This window comes from Saimiri boliviensis, chromosome 14 (genome assembly GCF_048565385.1).
Source record: "Saimiri boliviensis isolate mSaiBol1 chromosome 14, mSaiBol1.pri, whole genome shotgun sequence".
Lineage (NCBI taxonomy): Eukaryota > Metazoa > Chordata > Mammalia > Primates > Cebidae > Saimiri > Saimiri boliviensis.
The window spans coordinates 48,061,068-48,080,726 of record NC_133462.1 but is presented as its reverse complement, the minus strand read 5'-3'; the positions used below and the strand labels follow the sequence as shown (position 1 = coordinate 48,080,726).

General features: G+C 49.6%; 2 protein-coding genes across 3 annotated transcripts in view; both read right to left on the bottom strand.

The window, feature by feature from the left end:
* The window catches only part of PIK3C2B (phosphatidylinositol-4-phosphate 3-kinase catalytic subunit type 2 beta), an 83,653-nt gene extending 64,646 nt beyond the window's left edge, over positions 1-19,007 (bottom strand). The window contains exon 1 of one of the 2 annotated variants that reach the window (XM_039466378.2): positions 18,534-19,007. The gene's annotated coding sequence lies outside the window, so the exon portion shown is untranslated. The remainder of the gene's footprint in view (positions 1-18,533) is intronic. The other variant, XM_039466377.2, reaches the window with a different exon arrangement.
* LOC101037008 (small ribosomal subunit protein eS28-like) lies at positions 1,957-12,084 on the bottom strand. The gene has a single exon (XM_074384974.1). It carries the CDS (start codon positions 11,686-11,688, stop codon positions 11,380-11,382), a length of 309 nt encoding a protein of 102 aa, XP_074241075.1. The 5' UTR covers positions 11,689-12,084; the 3' UTR covers positions 1,957-11,379.
* Positions 19,008-19,659: the final 652 nt, after the last annotated feature.

Here is a 19,659-nt window from a genome sequence, read left to right as displayed (position 1 = left end):
ATTTGGCAAAGAAGAAAGTAAGTCTTGGCAGCATGTGTATTTCTAACCCAGGAATCATCCCAGGAACCAGAGCAGCCACCTCTCCTCTGTCTGGCTCCTACTTCCTGCTTCCTCCTCCCACTCTTCCCTCACCCAAGAACGAGTCCTTCTCATGCAGTTCACCCCAGGTTCCGTCTAAGGGCATGGTAATTATGAGGGACTCCTCTAGCTTTCTTGGCCTTCCAGAGAAAGGCAGCGGGACAAGGAAGGTCCCAGGATGACCTCCCCTGACCAACCTTAGCCTCCAGCCCATCCTGTATCAGAAACCACTACAGCATTTCCAAACAGCAACACCGAGGAAACCCTAAATGCTCTGAAGATCCTGTAGATGCTGTGAAGTACAAAAGCAGCTCCCCTGAAAGAGGACACAGAAAATGGGTGGAGTTGGAGGCGAAGACACAGTAGCTCTCCTTAGGCCTGGCCTCCCCCATCTACCATCCTTCTCAGCTTTGCCTCCACATAGCATTTGCTTCCTATAAACTGAGGTCTCCCGCAAGGCCCAGATTGTCACCACTGTCACCTCCAGCCGCAGTTTAGCCTTCTTAGCTCATGCGCTTGGGAACCCAGTTCTGCAGGATTCATTCCTGTGTGGGTGGGGAAAACCCCCTGGAGGATGCCAGCCTGTTCAGTAGAGTCCATAAAGCAGGTCCCAGCTGTTCCCATCCAGCCAGGGCTCCAAAGTCAGGGAACAGCATACCAAGGCTCGGCTCTGCCTGGAGGGCTCACCAGAGAGAGGAGAGACAGGCCCTGGCTGAGAGGCTGCGTCCCCAGGTCCTCTGCACCGGGATCGACGGGGCTGGGCTAACCCATCTGGGTCTGCAAGGAGCAAGGAGGCAATGCTGAAGCGTGCTTCAAACAAGGGCCCAGCCCCTTGGCAAGGGGATGAGGCACTGGACTGACCAGAGGGCAATGAATAATGCCAGCGAGACCATCCTCCAGAAGGAAGACATCCTTGCTGGGGGCTGACACTTCCTTTTTGAGTGAGTGTCTCCAATTCATTCAATTATAATAATTCTTAGGGTGCTTTCTGGTAGCACCTTCCTCAGATGTCTGAAAGGTTCTCTCTTGTCTCAGCGACAGGGTCCTCCTTTCTGTCCCAGATGAGAGGGAGGACCACTAAGACTAAGTGGCTTTTTACTGTGTCTCCCATTAAAGCTGCTGCAGAGTCGGGAAAAGGTCATAGACCCGATGTAGGGAGGCTGGCATGGCGGGAACACTCAGAAACACTCTTGGCCCCAGCCCTGTGCTCTCCCCTACAAGTATACACTCAGCACAGATGTGCCAGAGCCCCCGGTACGAAGAAGGATCACACACATAACAGTGGAGGAGGCAGGGCCAGCAGTCCCCAGGTGGTGGTGCTGTCTGTGGGGAGGATGGGGGTGACTGTCTGTGAGCCTGGGTGCAGGAGCCAATGGGCAGGGTCAGGCTGTGTGGGTGGTAGTCTGCTGGCAGCTGACAGCCACCTGCTCAGCGCTGAGGAAGGCCAAAGGAAGTCAAGCAGAAAAAGACAGAGCCAGCCATCCGTGGGAACCGGCTAAGGCACCGAGCAGCCCCCATGCCATGCTTCTTTCCTCCCTCGGGATAGGAAGGCTCTCTACCATGTGCCCACAGCCCAGCCCACTGTCCTGTGCCACTATGCTGTTCCTAAAGCAGCAAGCTGGACTCACAGTTTAATGATACAGCAGATACCTTCAGTTAATGCTAACTCCTCAAACATCAAGACAATCCCTAATAGAGTACAGTCACTCTTGGGGACCTGAAGCCATAGGGATCACACAAACTGCATGTAACCCCCAATCCCCCACGCTTTTCCCCCTGCACACTCCACACACATCTACGCCTCCCACTACATACAGACGGCACACCTCCCACGCTTATCCCATCCCCCCCACCCTCCCCATACACACCCTACTCCCCTCACAGACACCCTTCCTGCTCACTCACTCCCATACCAGCTCTCCCAGAAGCAAGGAAGCTGGCCTAGACCCCGTGAAGTCACATTCTTTTTTTTTTTGTTTTTGAGATGGAGTCTCACTCTGTCACCCAGGCTGGAGTGTAGTGGTGCGATCTCGGCTCCCTGCAACCTCCGCCTCCTGGGTTCAGGCGATTCTCCTGCCTCAGCCTCCTGAGTAGCTGGGATTACAGGCACCCACCACCACATCCAGCTAATTGTTTTTGTATTTCTAGTGCAGACGGGGTTTCAGTACGTTAGCCAGGATGGTCTCGATCTCCTGACCTTGTGATCCACCCGCCTCAGCCTCCCAAAGGCCAATTACAGGCGTGAGCCACTGCATCCAGCCGAGGTCACATTCTTTGTGTCACTGACAAAGAAGTCTGAGAAAAAAGGTTAAACCCAGAAGAGAAAGAAAAACAGGCCCTCTCAGCCCCAGGGGGGCAGCCCCAGCCCTTCCCCAAGCAGGCTCTTCCTTCCCTGCATTCCAGCATGGTGGGGGCACCCAGGCAAAGAGCATGTCATGGAAAGAGCCTCAGACAGAAGAGCCTCACAGGGGCCCTTTCCCAAATGCCCCCAGACCTCCTGGCAGGCCCCCAGGGTGGCCGGTTGTTCCCTAAATCGGGAAGGTGTAGAGAAGCCCTGGGGTCCCCACAGACCAGGGTAGGAAAGGGACACCAGCTTTCAAGCAGTTCCCATCTTTCAATCCAGAGAAAAGCAGGAAAATGAAACACCCCTAAACATCTGATACTCATTTACACAGGGGTGAGAGGCCAAGGTGTTAGTCCCTCCCAGGGACATTTGCATTTAAAAAGCAGAGTCAGAGGAGGGGAGTGTCCAACCCAACAGGCCCCCTGGAAATGGTTAAGATTTCTATTTTCTTTTTTTTTTTTTTGAGACGGAGTTTCGCTCTTGTTACCCAGGCTGGAGTGCAATGGCACGATCTCGGCTCACCGCAACCTCCGCCTCCCGGGTTCAGGCAATTCTCCTGCCTCAGCCTCCTGAGTAGCTGGGATTACAGGCACGCGCCACCATGCCCAGCTAATTTTTTGTATTTTTAGTAGAGACGGGGTTTCACCATGTTGACCAGGATGGTCTCGATCTCTTGACCTGGTGATCCGCCCGCCTCGGCCTCCCAAAGTGCTGGGATTACAGGCTTGAGCCACCGCGCCCGGCAGATTTCTATTTTCACAGAGAGGAATGAGCCATGAAAAGCTAGACGGGGTGCTCTCTAGTGTTAGGCCTCATGGCTCCATAGCCTCCCCCAGCCTCAGCTTCTATGCCTAGGAACCTCTTGCCCCTCTCTAGAGTACTGTCCCCACAATGCTGCCCACCAGGCAGCCTGCCCCTTTAAGGCACTGACCCCTCCAACCCCTGGGTCTTGGCTATTCTTAGCCCAGGTTGATCTAAGTGGCCAGAGTCCTCTGCCTATAGCCATGTGGTTCCCAAGTTGGGAGCCTCCATTCTTCCTGGTACCGGGCCAGAAGGATATCCTGCTCCAGGGTCAGTCAAGGACACTGAACCCAGGAGGGAGACCAAGGATTCTTTCTACTTTACCCAGGTCAAAGGAGAAACCCTATTCAGGGTGCAAGGCCTTAAGAGAGAACTGAAGACCGGGTGTGATGGCACATGCCTGTAATCCCAGCACTTTGGGAGGCCAAGACAGGCAGATTACTTGAGGTCAGGAGTTCAAGACCAGCATGGGCAACATGGTGAAACCCCATCTCTACCAAAAATACAAAAATTAGCTGGGCATGGTGGCGGGCACCTGTAATCCCAGCTACTAGGGAGGCTGAGGCAGGAGAATCACTTGAACCCAGGAAGCAGAGGTTGCAATGAGCCAAGATCACACCACTGCGCTGCACTGTTTCTCAAAAAAAAAAAAAAAAAAAAAAAAGAACTGAGATACTCTCCGAGATAGCCTGTGGCTTCCCAGAATCCTCAAACCACAGGAAGGATACCTAGATGGGGGAGCTGGGAAGAAGGCAGAAGGCAGTGGTCCTGATGGTGCCAGACCACAGCGTATCCCAGCAGGATTGCCCATGTCAGCCTGGTCACCCCTAGACATGTTACAGCGGTAGATCTCAGTTTCCCCTCTGCCCTGCTCACCTGCACGTACAGCCTGGTATGGACTCCCCATCGTACCTGACTCGTAGATACTTATTTCCCATTCGTACCTGACTCTTAGGGCCTCAAAGCCATGGCTACCACTGAGGGTGCCTTTGCCTTCCTCCTGCTTCCTCTCTCCATCTGAATTCAAGATCCTCAGAAAGGCCAGGCACAGTGGCTCAAACCTATAATCCCAGCATTTTGGGAGGCCAAAGTAGGATGATCGCTTGAGCCCAGAACTTTGAGGCCAGCCTGGGAAACATAGTGAGACTCCACTGCTACAAAAAATACAAAAATTAGCTGGGTATGGTGGCACATCCCTGTAGTCCCAGCTACTTGGGAGGCTGAGATAGGAGGATCAACTGAGCCATGATTGAGCCACTGCATTCCAGCCTGGGTGATAGAGGGAGACCCTGTCTCAAAAGAAAAAAAAAAAAAGAGCCTCAGAAGCCTTCCCTTGTTAAGCCTTCCTATATCTCCTCACTTCTCAGTGTCTCCTTAATACTCTGATGCTCTGTATGTCACACTGATAAAAATGGTAGCCCTGTTGCCTGGGGAACAAGAGCAACACTTTTGCCTTACATGGTATGGACCATTTTTGCATCTCTGTGCATGGAACTGTCATGAAGATTTTGAAACAAGAAAGTGACTTTAGCGAGGGGGAGGGGTATAGAGCAAAGAATCATGTCAGTTAGTTTTGATGTTGCTTTGTACATGCCCAGATGCCTTTTTCCGATTTCTTATCCCCCAATTTGCACAGGAGGGTCCCAAGGGAGACAGAGATGTCCTTAAGGGAGAACCTAAGTCTACACTAAGCAAAGGAGACACTCAGCAGAGGGGTGAACACCTGGCACACTATAGCACACTCACATTCCACCAGCCCCTTGCCCATGTGACCCTCACCTAGGGTCCCCCAGGATAGCCAGTCAGAGGTCATTCTCAGCAGTGATTCACAGACTGTTTCAGCTGGATGAGCGGCCAGGGTGTGACTGTTTGTACAAGCATCTTTCGCCAACAGTCCACAGGAACCATGTTGAAATACCTTCCCCATGTATGTGCCTTTACAAGGTCTCAGAAACTAGTACAACCCACTGTCGAAAGAGTAAGGGTATTACACTTTGTGCTGGTGAAAGGGAAAGAGAAGGGAGGCAGAGAAGTGGGGAGACAGAAGGGAAATTACATGAACATGAGTATCACAGAAATAGAAGGAAGGAAACAGACCTTTCTTCCCTCTCTGGTGTTTTATGCCAGGTATTGTCTTATTTAGTCCTCCTAACAATCCTTAAATGTGGATGTTATTATCCTTCTTTTATGGAAGCGGAAAGTAGAAAACAGGAAAGGGATGGAATAATTGGCCCAAAGGTCACACAACTTATAAACAATAGAATCAAGAGTTAAACTGAAACGTGTGCGGGCCCAAACTTCATAGTCTTTTTCCCATTCTGTTGTGGAAACCCAGGCACATCACATTTGAGTAAGTGTTTAAGCTGATATTGGTGATTATTCTGGAACACCACCACGCTCTCCCCCCAACATTCCAGAACATTTCACTCTCCCAGGCCACTCAAAAAAATTAAAATAAATAAACAAGCAAACAAACACCCCACAGCTTGGTAGACAAGAGAACCAGTGAGCAAGGGGGATGGTGTTAAGTCATACAGCTTGTCAGCGATAGAGGTGAGACAAGAAGAACGAGTCCAGGTCCTTACACTCCCTTTCCAGTGCTCTTTCCAGACAGAGTTTGGCTCTTGTTTTCCAGGCTGAAATGCAATGGCCTGATCTCAGCTCACCAAAACCTCCACCTCCTGGGTTCAAGCGATTCTCCTGCCTCAGCCTCCCAAGTAGCTGGGATTACAGGCATGCACCACCTCGCCCGGCTAATCTTGTATTTTTAGTAGAGATGGGGTTTCTCCATGTTGGTCAGACTGTCTCGAACTCCTGACCTCAGCCTCGGCCTTCCAAAGTGCTGGGATTACAGGCGTGAGCTTTTTTTTTTTTTAATTTTAAGAGACAAGGTCTGCCGGGCGTGGTGGCTGAAGCCTATAATCCCAGTACTTTGGGAGGCTGAGGCGGGTGGATCACGAGGTCGAGAGATCGAGACCATCCTGGTCAACATGGTGAAACCCCGTCTCTACTAAAAATACAAAAAAATTAGCTGGGCATGGTGGCACGTGCCTGTAATCCCAGCTACTCAGGAGGCTGAGGCAGGAGAATTGCCTGAACCCAGGAGGCGGAGGTTTCGGTGAGCCGAGATCGCACCATTGCACTCCAGCCTGGGTAACAAGAGCGAAACTCCGTCTCAAAAAAAAAAAAAAAAGAGACAAGGTCTCACTGGGTCATTTAGGTTGGAGTGAAGTGGTGTAATCTGTCGCATAGTGATCATGGCTCACTGCAGCCTCGACCTCCCAGTCTCAAGCAGTCCTCCCACCCCAGTTTCACAAGTGGCTGGGATTACAGGGGTAAGCCACTGTACCCAGCTACCTCTCCCGTTGATTTTTTTTTTTTTTTTTTTTTTTTTGAGATGGTGTCTCGGGCTGGAGTGCAATCTTGTGATCTCAGCTCACTGCAACCCCTGCCTCCCAGGTTCACACAATTCTCCTGCCTCAGTCTCTGGAGTAGCTGGGATTACAGGCGCACACCACCACACTCGGCTAATTTTTTGTATTGTTAGTAGAGGTGGAGTTTCACTATGTTGGCCAGACTGGTCTCGAACTCCTGACCTGGTGATCTGCCCACCTCGGCCTCCTGAAGTGCTGGGATTACAGGCATGAGCCACCGCGCCCGGACCTCTCCCATCCTTCAGGAAAGGAAATCCCCCAGCCTTCCTGTTCTAATCTCTCTTAGATGGGTCCATTCCTTTCCAAGCCTCTGATGACTTTCACTAAGTGAAATAACCTATGCAAAGCATATATTGGGCACCAAACACAATTGTTATTCCTTTCTTTTACCCGAATGATTATTCTCTTACCTGAAAAATTATTTTATTGGGCACCAAAAAAAATTTATTATTCCTTTATCTCACCTGAATGATTGAGACAGACCACTAACTAGTCTGTCACCTTGCTGACCCCTAAAGTATCTGCTCTCCACTGCCAGGATAATCTTCCTGCGGGGCAGCTCTAATCGTGTTCTTCTTCTTTTTTTTTTTTTTTGAGACAGGGTCTTGATCTGTCACCCAGACTGGAGTGCAGTGGCAGGATCTTGGCTCACTGTAACTTCTGCCTTCCAGGCCCAAGCAATCCTCCCACCCTACCCTCCTGAGTAGCTGGGACTACGGATGCAAATGTCACCAGACCTGACTAATTTTTTGTATTTTTGGTAGATAGGGTTTCACCATGTTGCCTAGACTGATCTCGAACTCAAGTGATCTACCCGCCTGGCCTCCCAAAGTGCTGGGATTACAGTGTGAGCCACTGCACCCAGCAGTACCTGCTCTTATATTAGAGCCATCGCATGTCCCTCACAAATAAAAGTGACTTTGCTTTCTTTTGAACATTTTTATAATTTTTAATGTGCTCTACTGCATGCATGTGCATTCTGTTTTGGATTACCCCTGCTAGTGATTAGAATAAAAAGAACAGCTTTTATTTGTGCAGCTATATATAGCTACAAAGCACTTTTATAGACATTAGCCCACTAATCTTAAGAATAAAGATGGCTGGGTGTGGTGGCTCACACCTGTAATCCCAGAAATTTGAGAGGCTGAGGCAGTGGGGTCACCTGAGGTGGGAGTTCAAGACCAGCCTGCCCAACGTGGTGAAACCCTGTCTCTACAAAAATATAAAAAGTAGCCGGGCATGACAGCAGGTGCCTATAATCCCAGCTACCTGGAGGCTGAGGTAGGAGAATTGCTTAATCTCAGGAGGCGAGGCTGCAGTGAGTTGAGATCATGCCATTGCACTCCAGCCTGGGTGACTGAGCACTGAATAAAGACTAAAGATAACCTCTTATTTGTTTATTAACACAGTTACCAATACTTTTTTTTTTTTTTTTTTGAGACAGAGTCTCACTCTGTCACCAGGCTGGAGTGCAGTGGCACAACCTCGGCTCACTGCAACCTCTGCCTCCCAAGTTCAGGCAATTCTCCTGCCTCAGCCTCCTAAGTAACTGGGACTACAGGCGCAGGCCACCACACCCAGCTAATTTTTGTATTTTTAGTAGAGACAGGGTTTCACCATGTTAACCAGGATGGTCTTGATCTCTTGACCTCATGATCCACCTGCCTCGGCCTCCCAAAGTGCTGGGATTATAGACGTGAGCCACTGCACTGGCCTTGGTATTTGAGATGGAGTCTTGCTCTATTGCCCAGGATGAAGTGCAGTGGCATGATCTCTGCTTACTACAACTTCCACCTCCCAGATTCAAGCAATTCTCCTGCCTCAGCTTCCAGAATAGCTGGGATTATAGGCACCTGCTGTTATTCCTGGCTACTTTTTATATTTTTATAAAGACAGGGTTTCACCATGTTGGGCAGGCTGGTCTTGAACTCCTGACCTCAAGTGATCTGCCCTTCTTGGCCTCCCAAAGTGTTGTAATTACAGGCATGAGTGACTGCACCTGACCTCTTTGTTTACTTTTTAAAGAGACAGGGTCTGTCTCTGTTGCCCAGGCTGGAGTACAGTGGCATGATCATAGCTCACTGTAACCTCAAACTCTCCGGGTCAAGCAATCCTCCCACCCCAGCCTCTCAAGTAGCTAGGAGTACAGGTGCATACCACCATGCCCAGCTAATTTTTAAACTTTTTGTATGGATAAAGCCTCGTTCCACTGCCCAAGCTGAACACAATACTTTCATCATTTCAACTTGTATCTACAAACATCTCATTACATACAAAACATTCTTTTCCACTAAGTCTTTAAACTGTATGGATTACCTCTTTATTTATCTTTGTCTCCCCCAGGATGCTTACACAAAGTACATGCTAATACTATGTTCTCAGGGTGGTCTGACCAACCCAGAGGAGAAGACTTAACAGCTCCTTGTCATAGGATCAGAGGTTCGGAGGCTGTTTGATGAAGGCAAAATTATAATGTATTTTTCCAGATAATCACCCCATAGCATTTATCAGATTCTTAAGAGTTTAAGAGATCTCCAAAACAATAAACACCACAGTTCTAGTTTCTATAATCTCTAGGAAATGCTGCCTAAGACTGTATATATTAACTCTTAGGGCACCCTACCACAATTGATTCACATTAAGCTTATAAAATTACCCCACTCCAGGCCAGGCGAGGTGGCTCACACCTGTAATCCAAGCACTTTGGAGACCAAGGCAGGCAGATCACCCGAGGTCGGGAGTTCAAGACCAGCCTGACCAACATGGTGAAACCCCATCTTTAAAAAAAAAAGAAAAGCAAAGAAAAGAAAAAATTACCCCACTCCATGAAGAAACTCATCCATTTACCTGCATTTGGGGGGGGGGGGTACAACGTGGTTCCCTCAAGGTCAGGGACCGCACTCAATTCAAGCTTGTATTCTTAGAGTTTAGCACAAACCTGCTATTGAGGGATAATAATTACAAGAACCATGAGCTACTGAGTCACCCTTTACATGCATCAGGCACTCCTCTAAGCAGTTCATTAATTATCTCATTTCATTTTACAACAAAATTTTCTGGTATTATTTCCCCCATCTTACATGTAAGGAAACTGATGCACAGATAAATTAAATAACTTTTCTGGCCAGACGTGGTGGCTCACACCTGTAATTCCAGCACTTTGGGAGGCCAAGGCAGGTGGATCACCTGAAGCCAGCAGTGTGAGACCAGCCTGATCAACATTGTGAAATCCCATCTCTACTAAATATAAGAAATTAGCTAGGCATGGTGGCATACACCTGTAATCCCAGCTACTTGGGAGGCTGAGGCAGGGCAACAAGAGCGAAACTCCGTCTCAAAAAAAAGAAAAAAGAAATTAAATAACATTTCCAAGGTCACACAGCTTGTAAGTGGTGGAGCCAGGTTTTGAACCCAAGCAATCTGGTTCCACAGCCAAAACCATCTGCTGAATTTACACTGCCCCTCATTTGATGAATGAATGAATGTAGGAATGAATGAGCAGAGGCACTGAAGATGTTTTTGCTGAATGAACAATTAACCAATCATTAACTAATCCACCTTTTGTCTCTACCCTGTATAATGTATAGGATTACCATGAGAGTCCTTCTCAACTTTTGAGTTCAACTAGAAAACCTCTCCAAGTAATTCCCTATCTATCAGTATAGAATTCCTGTCAGTAACATTAAAAAGCTTGGTTTAACTCTTAGTGAACTACTCTTAGTGAACAAGAACTACGAGTGAACTAAGTTTTCTCAGAACCCCAAGCACCAGGCAAGGATTTTACCCATCTCTTCACTGCTATGCGGGTAGAAGAGTGTCAGTGCACATTCAATGCATAACAGTGGAATGAATGCACAAAAGATAAAATGCAAAGTCCTTCAGTGGCCCTGGCCAGATTAAACTGCTTTCAGTTCACCTCCTTCACCACACTCCATTCCCCATCCTGCCCCAATTCCTACTCATTGTTCAGATCTCTGCAAACACTTAATTCCCTCCAAGAATTCTGACCACCAAAAAGGCCCCACTTATAAGTTCACAAGGCAACCCATATTTCCACCACTCAATGACTTAAAAGTACCTAAAGTCACTGGTAAACAATCAAGATGTTTGTCAAATTAATGAATAAATGAATGAGGTCTTTTTCTTTTTTTTTTTTTTGAGACGGAGTTTTGCTTTTGTCACCCAGGCTGGAGTGCAATGGAGCGATCTCGGCTCACCGCAGCCTCCGCCTCCTAGGTTCAAGCAGTTCTCCTGCCTCAGCCTCCCAAGTAGCTGGGACTACAGGCGTGCGCCACCATGTCCAGCTAATTTTTTTTTTTGGTATTTTTAGTAGGGATGGGATTTCACCATATTGACCAGTATGGTCTTGATCTCTTGACCTTGTGAGCCACCCGCCTCGGCCTCCCAGAATGAGTTCCATTTTAGCAGGATCTGATTAACTTAAACCTTTGTGATCGTAAGCTCTTCCAGAAATGACTTTAAGAACCCCTTCTGTCATTATTGGCTCCTGGGGAAGCTCCACCTCATTCAGGACTCAAGCTTCATAAACATATTTTTTCTCACAGGCCCCTTCAGCATAGCACAGAAGGAACACAGTTTCTAGAGGTTCTTTGACCTAGACTCAAACTTTGTCTCCTCTCAAATTAGTTGTATAAGCTTTTTTTTTTTCCTACTTTTTTTTTTTTTGCATCACAAACGCTGTATTTAAAGGTCCATCTCTATTTACTGTGGCGGCACAAAATAAAGGAGCAGGTCGTGACACACCATTTCCATCTCAAGTGGTCGAATCCAACATTCAAGGCCCAGTGAGCAACCAAGCTCAGCGCAACCTAACTCGGCCTCTCGCTCTGACTCCAACAGGGTGAGCACGTGGCCCTCGCGCACGGGGCCTTTTACATTGCGGATGATGGAGCAGCTTGTGTCATCCCTAAATTCCATGCGCACCTGCATGCACTGTCCCTGAGAGCCGGTCCTGCCCAGGACCTTGGTGACCCTGGCCAGCTCGATAGGCTGCACATGGCTGGTATTCATGATGGCAGCTCAGGGGCAGTCTGGTGGACTTTTTTAAAAAATTTTTTAGAGCCAGAGTCTCACTCTATCACCCAGGCTAGAGTGACACCTGGGTGCAATCAGAGTGGTGCAATTACAGCTCACTGCAGCCTCAAACTCCTGGGCTCAAAAGATCCTCCCACGTCAGCCTCCTGAGTAGCTGAGACCACAAGTATGCACCATCGTGCCCTGCTAACATTTTTTATTTTTATTTTTAGTAGAAACGAGGTCTTGCTATGCTGCCCAGGCTGGTCTCGAACTCCTGGGCTCAAGTGATCCTCCCACGTCAGTCTCCCAAGTGCTGAGATTACAGCATAAGCCACCATTCCTGTACCCAATCTTTTTTTGTTGTTCTGGGATCCTGGGAGATTTTTTTTTTTTTTTCTGAGACAAACTTTCGCTCTTCTTGCTCAGGCTGGAGTGCAATGGCGCAATTTCAGCTCACCACAACCTCCGCCTCCCCATTCAAGTGATTCTCCTGCCTCAGCCCCCCGAGTAGCTGGGATTACAGGCGCCCGCCATCACACCCGGCTAATTTTTGTATTTTCTTTTTAAGAGACGGGGTTTCTCCATATTAGCCAAGCTGGTCTCAAACTCCCGATCTCAGGTGATCCACCTGCTTCAGCCTCCCAAAGTGCTGGGATTACAGGTGTGAGCCACCATACCCAGCCCCCAATCTTTTAATTAAAAAACAAAAACAAAGGCCGGGCACGGTGGCTCAAGCCTGTAATCCCAGCACTTTGGGAGGCTAAAGTGGGTGAATCATGAGGTCAAGAGATCGAGACCATCTTGGTCAACATGGTGAAACCCCTCTACTAAAAATACAAAAAATTAGCTGGGCATGGTGGCGGATGCCTGTAATCCCAGCTACTCAGGAGGCTGAGGCAGGAGAACTGCCTGAACCCAGGAGGCGGAGGTTGTGGTGAGCCAAGATCGCACCATTGCAGTCCAGCCTGGGTAACAAAAGCGAAACTCCGTCTCAAAAAAACAAAAACAACAACAACAACAAAAACTGTCTCCTTAAAGTCTAGAGTGAAAATCTAATATCTCTGGCTATAATGTTCTTCTCCCAGGATCCCAGAACAACCCATTTGCAAACCATCTCCCTTTTCTTGGTCAGAATTAAACCCACTCTGCTGGTGCTCACAGTCACATCAATTTCTTTCACTCTGGAAGACACACAGCCTGGCGAGTCAGGAATGGGAGAAACTCTCTGCTTTCAGAAAAAGAGGGCTCTTGGGAGATCTCAACCATTGAAGGGCTGCATCCTTACTACTACCTAGGCTTTGGTTAGTTTATTAACTGAGACCAAAAAACTCATACTTGATTATTCCACCTGTCAAAGCAAACTGTAGTATTTCCTCAAAATGGAATCTCTTTTGGCCCTCTACTCTTCTTCCCTCATCCTTATAACTTCTGGTGTGCTGCAAAGGATGCCATCTAGTATGAGAGACAGAAAGACTTGGCTGGAGAGAAGCCTTCCACTCAAGCTTCTTCCTGGTGAGCTTGGCTTAGCCAGGTTTGAGGAATGAGCCACGTGTGTAAAGCAACTCTCTACACTAGGCACCCACCTCTATGGTGGAACAGTGGCAGGAGTGATGCCATCAAGAGGGAAAGATAACAGTTTCCAAAGAGGCAAACCATCTTTGGCTTCTCTGAAATACTATGAAGCCTCTGCTAGGGGAGACTTCCTACAGAGAGTTCTCGGGAAGAGAAAGGAGTTAAATGCTAAGGCTTCCTTCAGCCACAGGTCTTACTTCAGCTTCGGGGCTACAGAGAATCTCTCTCTACTTCCTTTTCTGTGCCCTGAGGATCTCTGCTCCCCAAAACACAAATGTCTCTGATTCCTTAGTCTCCTTAACCAGAGTGACGATTTGAGATGAGTTAATTCCATCCCAATGTCCTGAGGGAAGTACATTTCCCAAAAACAAAGCTGCTAACTGGGTTGACACAAGTCTCCCAAGTGCTGCAGGATATGTGCACTTGGCTCTTGTAGATAAAAAATAAATTTAAAAAATAATAAAAATTAAAAAGTGCTGCAGGATAGGTCCTTTCATGAGTCATGTTGTGATCTGCGGGGCAAGCGTTCAGTTCCAGCATTGCACTAACTGCATGACCTTGAGAAAGTCACTTTTTCTCAGGGAAGTGATGGCCCAGGTCCTTCCAGTTTTAATACTCTATGTGATCATACAAAATGCAAGAGCAGCTGGGACAGGTGGCTCATGCCTGTAATCCCAACACTTTGGTAGGCCAAGGTAGGATATCACTTGAGACCAGAAGTTCAAGACCAGTCTAAGCAACACAGTGAAATCCCATCTCAACATAAAAAGAAAAAAATGCAAGCGCTGGGCACGGTGGTTCAAGCCTGTAATCCCAGTACTTTGGGAGGCCGAGGCAGGTGGATCACAAGGTCAAGAGATCAAGACCATCCTGGTCAACATGGTGAAACCCCGTCTCTACTAAAAATACAAAAAATTAGCTGGGCATGGTGGCACGTGCCTGTAATCCCAGCTACTCAGGAGGCTGAGGCAGGAGAACTGCTTGAACCCAGGAGGCGGAGGTTGCGGTGAGCCAAGATCGCGCCATTGCACTCCAGCCTGGGTAACAAGAGCGAAACTCCGTCTCAAAAAAAAAAAAAAAAGAAAATACCAAAACAAGAAATCTGCCTTAATTTCTCCAGGATCCTCCATGTCCCAAACCTTTTTTTTTTTTTTTTGAGAGTCTCGCTCTGTTGCCCAGGCTGGAGTGCAATGGCATAATCTCAACTCACCGCAACCTCCACCTCCTGGGTTCAAGCAATTCTCCTTGCCTCAGCCTCTCAAGTAGCTGGGACTGTAGATGCCCACCACCACGCCCAGCTAATTTTTTGTATTTTTAGTAAAGACAAGGTTTCGCCATGTTGGCCAGGCTGGTCTGGAACTCCTGACCTCAGGTGATCCACCTACCTTGGCCTCCCAAAGTGCTGGGATTACAGGCATGAGCCACCATGCCCAGCCTCAAACCCTCTATTAGCATTGCTCAGAAGGCAGCAAATGACTTGATCAGATTATCCCACATCTCCTCCTTCCTTAGAAGGTAGGGATAGAAATAAAAATGCATAGAAAAGCAGATAAGGCCCAGTCAAATTGATTATGCCTACATGCCCATGAGATGTCCCAGGCTGGTGACATCTCATGGGAATTTAAGGAATCCATTAAGAATGAATTCTGAGGCTGGACATGGTAGCTCACACCTGTAATCATGAAAATTTGGGAGGCCGAGGTGGGCAGATCACCTGAGGTCAGGAATTCAAGACCAGCCTGGCCAATATGGTGAAACTTCATCTCTACTAAAAATACAAAAACTTAGCCAGGCATGGTGGCACATACCTCTAATCCCAGCTACTTAGGAGGCTGAGGCATGGTAGAGCTTGCAGTGAGCAGAGATGGTGCCACTACACTCCAGTCTGGGTGACAGAGCAAGACTCTGTCACAAAAAAAAAAAAAAAAAAAAAAAAAAAAAGAATTCTGAGGCTGGATTTAGTGGCACATGCCTATAATCCTAACACTTTGGGAGGCCAAGACAGGAGGCTCCTTTGAAGCTAGGAGTTTGAGACCAGCCTAGACAACATACTGAGACTCCATCTCTACAAAAAATTTAAAAATTAGCCGCACCTGCCTTGGCCTCCCAAAGTGCTGGGATTACAGGCATGAGCCACCATGCCCATGTCAGGAATGGGACAAACACAGTTGGTGCCTGCCTATAGTGCCAACTACTCAGGGTGGGGGCTGAGGTTGGATCACTTCAGCCCACTGCATGCCAGCCTAGGCAACAAGGAGAGACCCTGTCTCAAAACCAAACAAACAAAAAGAATGAACTCCTCATTTGGCTGTCCCTTTCTGTTCTCCCAAGACCCAACATCTCTCTGGGAATGGCACTGAAGCTATGAGCACAGGGTATGGAGTGTGACTGCCTGCTTCAAATCCCACCTTTATTATTTGCTAGATGGCTGATATCAATGAGTGTAAGCGTTTATATTATTTGCCAGCTCAGCGTTGTCCTGTCTAAAGGCAGTAGCCAACCCTTAGAAGGTGTCTGTCCTCCTCCATTACTACGAATATCATGAGGCAGCCTTTCCCTCCCTCCCAGTTCCCATCCTGTCAACACTATTTAAAGAAAAATACTCGCACGGGAGCAGTGGCTCACTCCTGTAATCCCAGCATTTTGGGAGGCCAAGGTGGGCAGATCACAAGGTCAAGAGATCGAGGCCATTCTGGCCAACATGGTGAAACTCCATCTCTATCAGTAAAAAATACAAAAATTAACCCGGTGTGGTGGCACCTGCCTCTAGTCCCAGCCACTCGGGAGGCTGAGGCAGGAGAACCTCCCAGGCTTGAATCTGGGAGGCGGAGGTTGCAGTGAGCCGAGATCGCACCACTGCACTCCAGCCTGATGACAGAGCAAGACGCCATCTCAAAAATGAAAATTATCCAAGGAATACAGCAGTTACCTCGGTATTGTCACATTACTCTTTCCTTAGCAAGAAAGAAAAGGTCCCAAAACATTCCCTACTCCCTATGGCCCTCAGACCCCACCCTATCCCCATCCCTGACAGTTTACCCTTATGATGGAGGGTAAACCCAGGATGAATAATCATTTGTAAAGTACTCTGCAGTTTTCAGGGTACTTTTGCACACAGGATTTTGTTCAGTTTTTGGTAAGCAGTATTACATTATTAATTCTGAAAGCCATGGCTACTCTCCCACCTCCATTTTACAAATATGCAAACTAAATCTTAGGTTCACAAACTGTCCAAGCTCACATAGCTAAGAAGAAAGTCATACCAGGACACTGTTTTCTCTACTACTTCACATTATGATGTCCAAGTTCACATCCTGGGAATATGAGGAGCCTGAACCTTATGGCTAGTTACATGCCCCTCAAGGGAACAGAGACCTCCTCATTTTCCTCCCTGCTGGTCCAGGTAGGGCTGTCCAGGCTGAAGAACCACAGACATGATACAGACACAAAGCACCAGGCATAGGAGGAGTGGGGACACCACCAAGAGGGGACCAAAGGCCCACAAGGGTAGAGAGTATCTGCCAGAGCATACTAGGTCACGGCATAGACCAAACGCATTCCAGACCACCGAGGAAGCCCAAAGGGGCCCCCCCAGGAACAGCCCAAGTCCCCAGATAAACTGGCCCTTCCTCACCCAGCACACCCCCTTGGCCCTTTCTCCCTCATGCTTCCAGTAGAGAAGGAAATGGACAAGCAGCCAGGCCTGACAGCTTGATCAGATTCAGCCATATACACCCATGCGCACTCAGCAGTAAGCTCAGAGCCATAGAAATCAAACCTGGGGCTCACCCAAAAGCCAAAGAAGAGGCAGTCACAGCCTGGGTCTAGGGCTCCAGCTCAGAACCACCGTCTTTTCAGATGCTGGCTGCCAAACAGAGCTATAAAATGTGCCTCGACTTAATTTTTCCATGGACACATCCTCAAGATGGGATGGCCAGGCTCTGGAGGAGCTGGGATTCCAAAGGCTCACTGCCTCTCTGCTCTGGGATCCACAGCTAAAGTTGGGGAAAGGGAAGTATTTCGGGTCAACATTGCCATCCCTGGGGCCCATTTCTCTTCCTAGAATCTTCCCAAGGCCGAATGCAGCAACAGAGTAAGTCTTCATTCAGCACTGATTCATGGTTGGAATTTAGTGCAAATTGCTTACATCTGCCTGGCCACATCCCAAATAGGTAGTTTAGAGTGAGGAGGAGGGGCAGCACTGGCCCACTTCTTGGACCCCGGGTAGCTGCCTGCTAAAGAATCTGGTGCCATGCTGGGACCAGCCAGCCCAAGGTACAAAACTCTCCAACAGAGTTGAGAAAAAAACAGCCCAAGAGGGCTGCCAGAGACCGTATAGCGATTCCATCCCAGGCATGAAGGGAAGGACTGGGGCAGGGAAGCTACGAAGACCCCAGAAGAGGGTGGAGATGGAGAGAAGGCAGGCCTGAAGGAGCTAGAGCAAAGGCAGATCTCACACACACACACTCTTCAACATCGGCCAGCTAGGGTGTGTGCACTAACCTCATACATTTGGTAACCTCTTCCCACAACCCAGGAGCCTGCCAAGCCCCTGGGCTCCCCACCCTACTCCACCCCACACCAGCTTGGCAGCCTTGCTTGCTTCCTGCTGCGATTGCTCCCTCCAACATCAAAGTCACCGCTGTCGGGAGCTGAAAAAGAGAGACAAGTATAGGCCAGGAGGGCAGCGCCTTCTCCGAGCACCCGCGAACTCAGGCCTGAGGGTCCCTCTCCCTCTTCCAAGCTTTCTGTCTCCTTTTGCTGCAGTGTCCTTATAAGGGAGAAGGCAGTTCTACCTCCGCCCGGCTAAGAAATGTACACATTCCCCAGGCTAGATGCCGACTTCTCACCCAATCCACGGAAGGCACTACCCCCATCACAGGACAGGTTTTGCTTTTTTTATTTCTCATCTTAAATAAACAAACCCCAAAGGCATTGGCTGGTTCAGATCGCCCAGCAGCTGGGAGCCAGGAAGTGTGTTTAGCGAGAAGGGGGTGGGGACGCGGGTGCCTGGAGCCCCAGAGGCCCTGAAGCCGCTGGAGTGCAGTGGGGTGGGGTGAGGGGCAACCTGCTCTGCGCGGCCGGCAGGAGCTCGGCTCCCACGGCGTCTGCCGCTCAGCCCGCCGCCTGGACCCCTCGGCTGCTTCCATTGTTGCACCTCCGCTCTTGCCGTGTTGGAGGGAGAGCCTCTTGACCTCCGCTGCCTCCACTCCGGGGGCACTTTGCAGACCCTGGGGCCGGTGCAACCTGCTGGGTGCGTGTCCTACCTGCGCTAGCTGCGGGCTCTGCTGCAACACCCGACGTGTCTTGTGCCCGGCGACGTGGGCTGCTCGCTCCGCGCCTCCCGGGCTCGCTCTGCGGCTCCAAGCGCCTCTTGCACCAGCGCGAGGGGAGCTGGCCGGCCGCACGCCGCCCGCTCCCGGGCCGCTCCCCTCTCCAGGCTCCGCGCCGGCCCTGGGGTCCAACGGGGAGAGGGAGAGGTAGCCAAGGGTGCAAGGACCAGTTTGGGGGGCGGGGAGGGGTGCTCTCCGCCGAGAGCGTGCGCGAGCTCGCAGAGTCAGGCCACCCCGGGTGAGACAATAGCGGGAGCAGCGGGCGAGAGAGGGGAAGCCATCTCCCGGACACCCGGCGCACTGCACGGCGACGCGAGGCTCGGCCAGACCCAGCCCGGACAGGCAGCCGCCCGGCCGCCGGCTCCAGCCGCAGCGCCGAATCCGCCGCGAGCCGGAGGGCGGGGCGGCTGCTGGAACCCGGGCCGCCCTCGGCCTCTCCCCTCCCCTTCCCCCTTCTCTCCTCCTCTCCTCTTCTCCTCTCCCCTCCGACTCCCTCCCCACTTGCCATTGCGTGGGGGAAGAGAAACGCGCTAGCGTCAAGTTGAGCTCTGCAACCCAAGAGCCAGGATTTCTACTCCCCACTTGGGTGAGGGTTTTTGCGGATGGTCGTTACTTTCCCCTGCTGGCACCCCTTGGCTTTGGGTCAGAGGAAAGCGCTATCATTCTGCTAGAAATGACGGTGCTGAGATCCAGTTATCCGTTTCAGGAATTTCTCCCGTAATTACGGTAGCGATGTTCCGAGGAGCCCCTACCTTGAGGGTGAGGTGGGGGTAGAGAGAGGCTGTCTCTGGCCTTTACACGCTCAGCCTCATTCGTCTGTCTCCTTCCTTCCTTTCTGGAAGGGGAGTCTCGTTTTTGTATTCGTCCAGGTGGATCTTCCGAGCTGTGACCCAGAAAATAGCAGTCAACCTAAGTGGGGAGGGGAGACAGGGGATCGTCCAACCCAACTAGGGTAGGGGGGAAAAAAAAACCTTTCATACAATATATTTAAAATTTCTACTCTAAATACCTTACTTCGAGCATTGGTCTCTGGAAGAATTTTCCTAAAGGCTCCACCCAA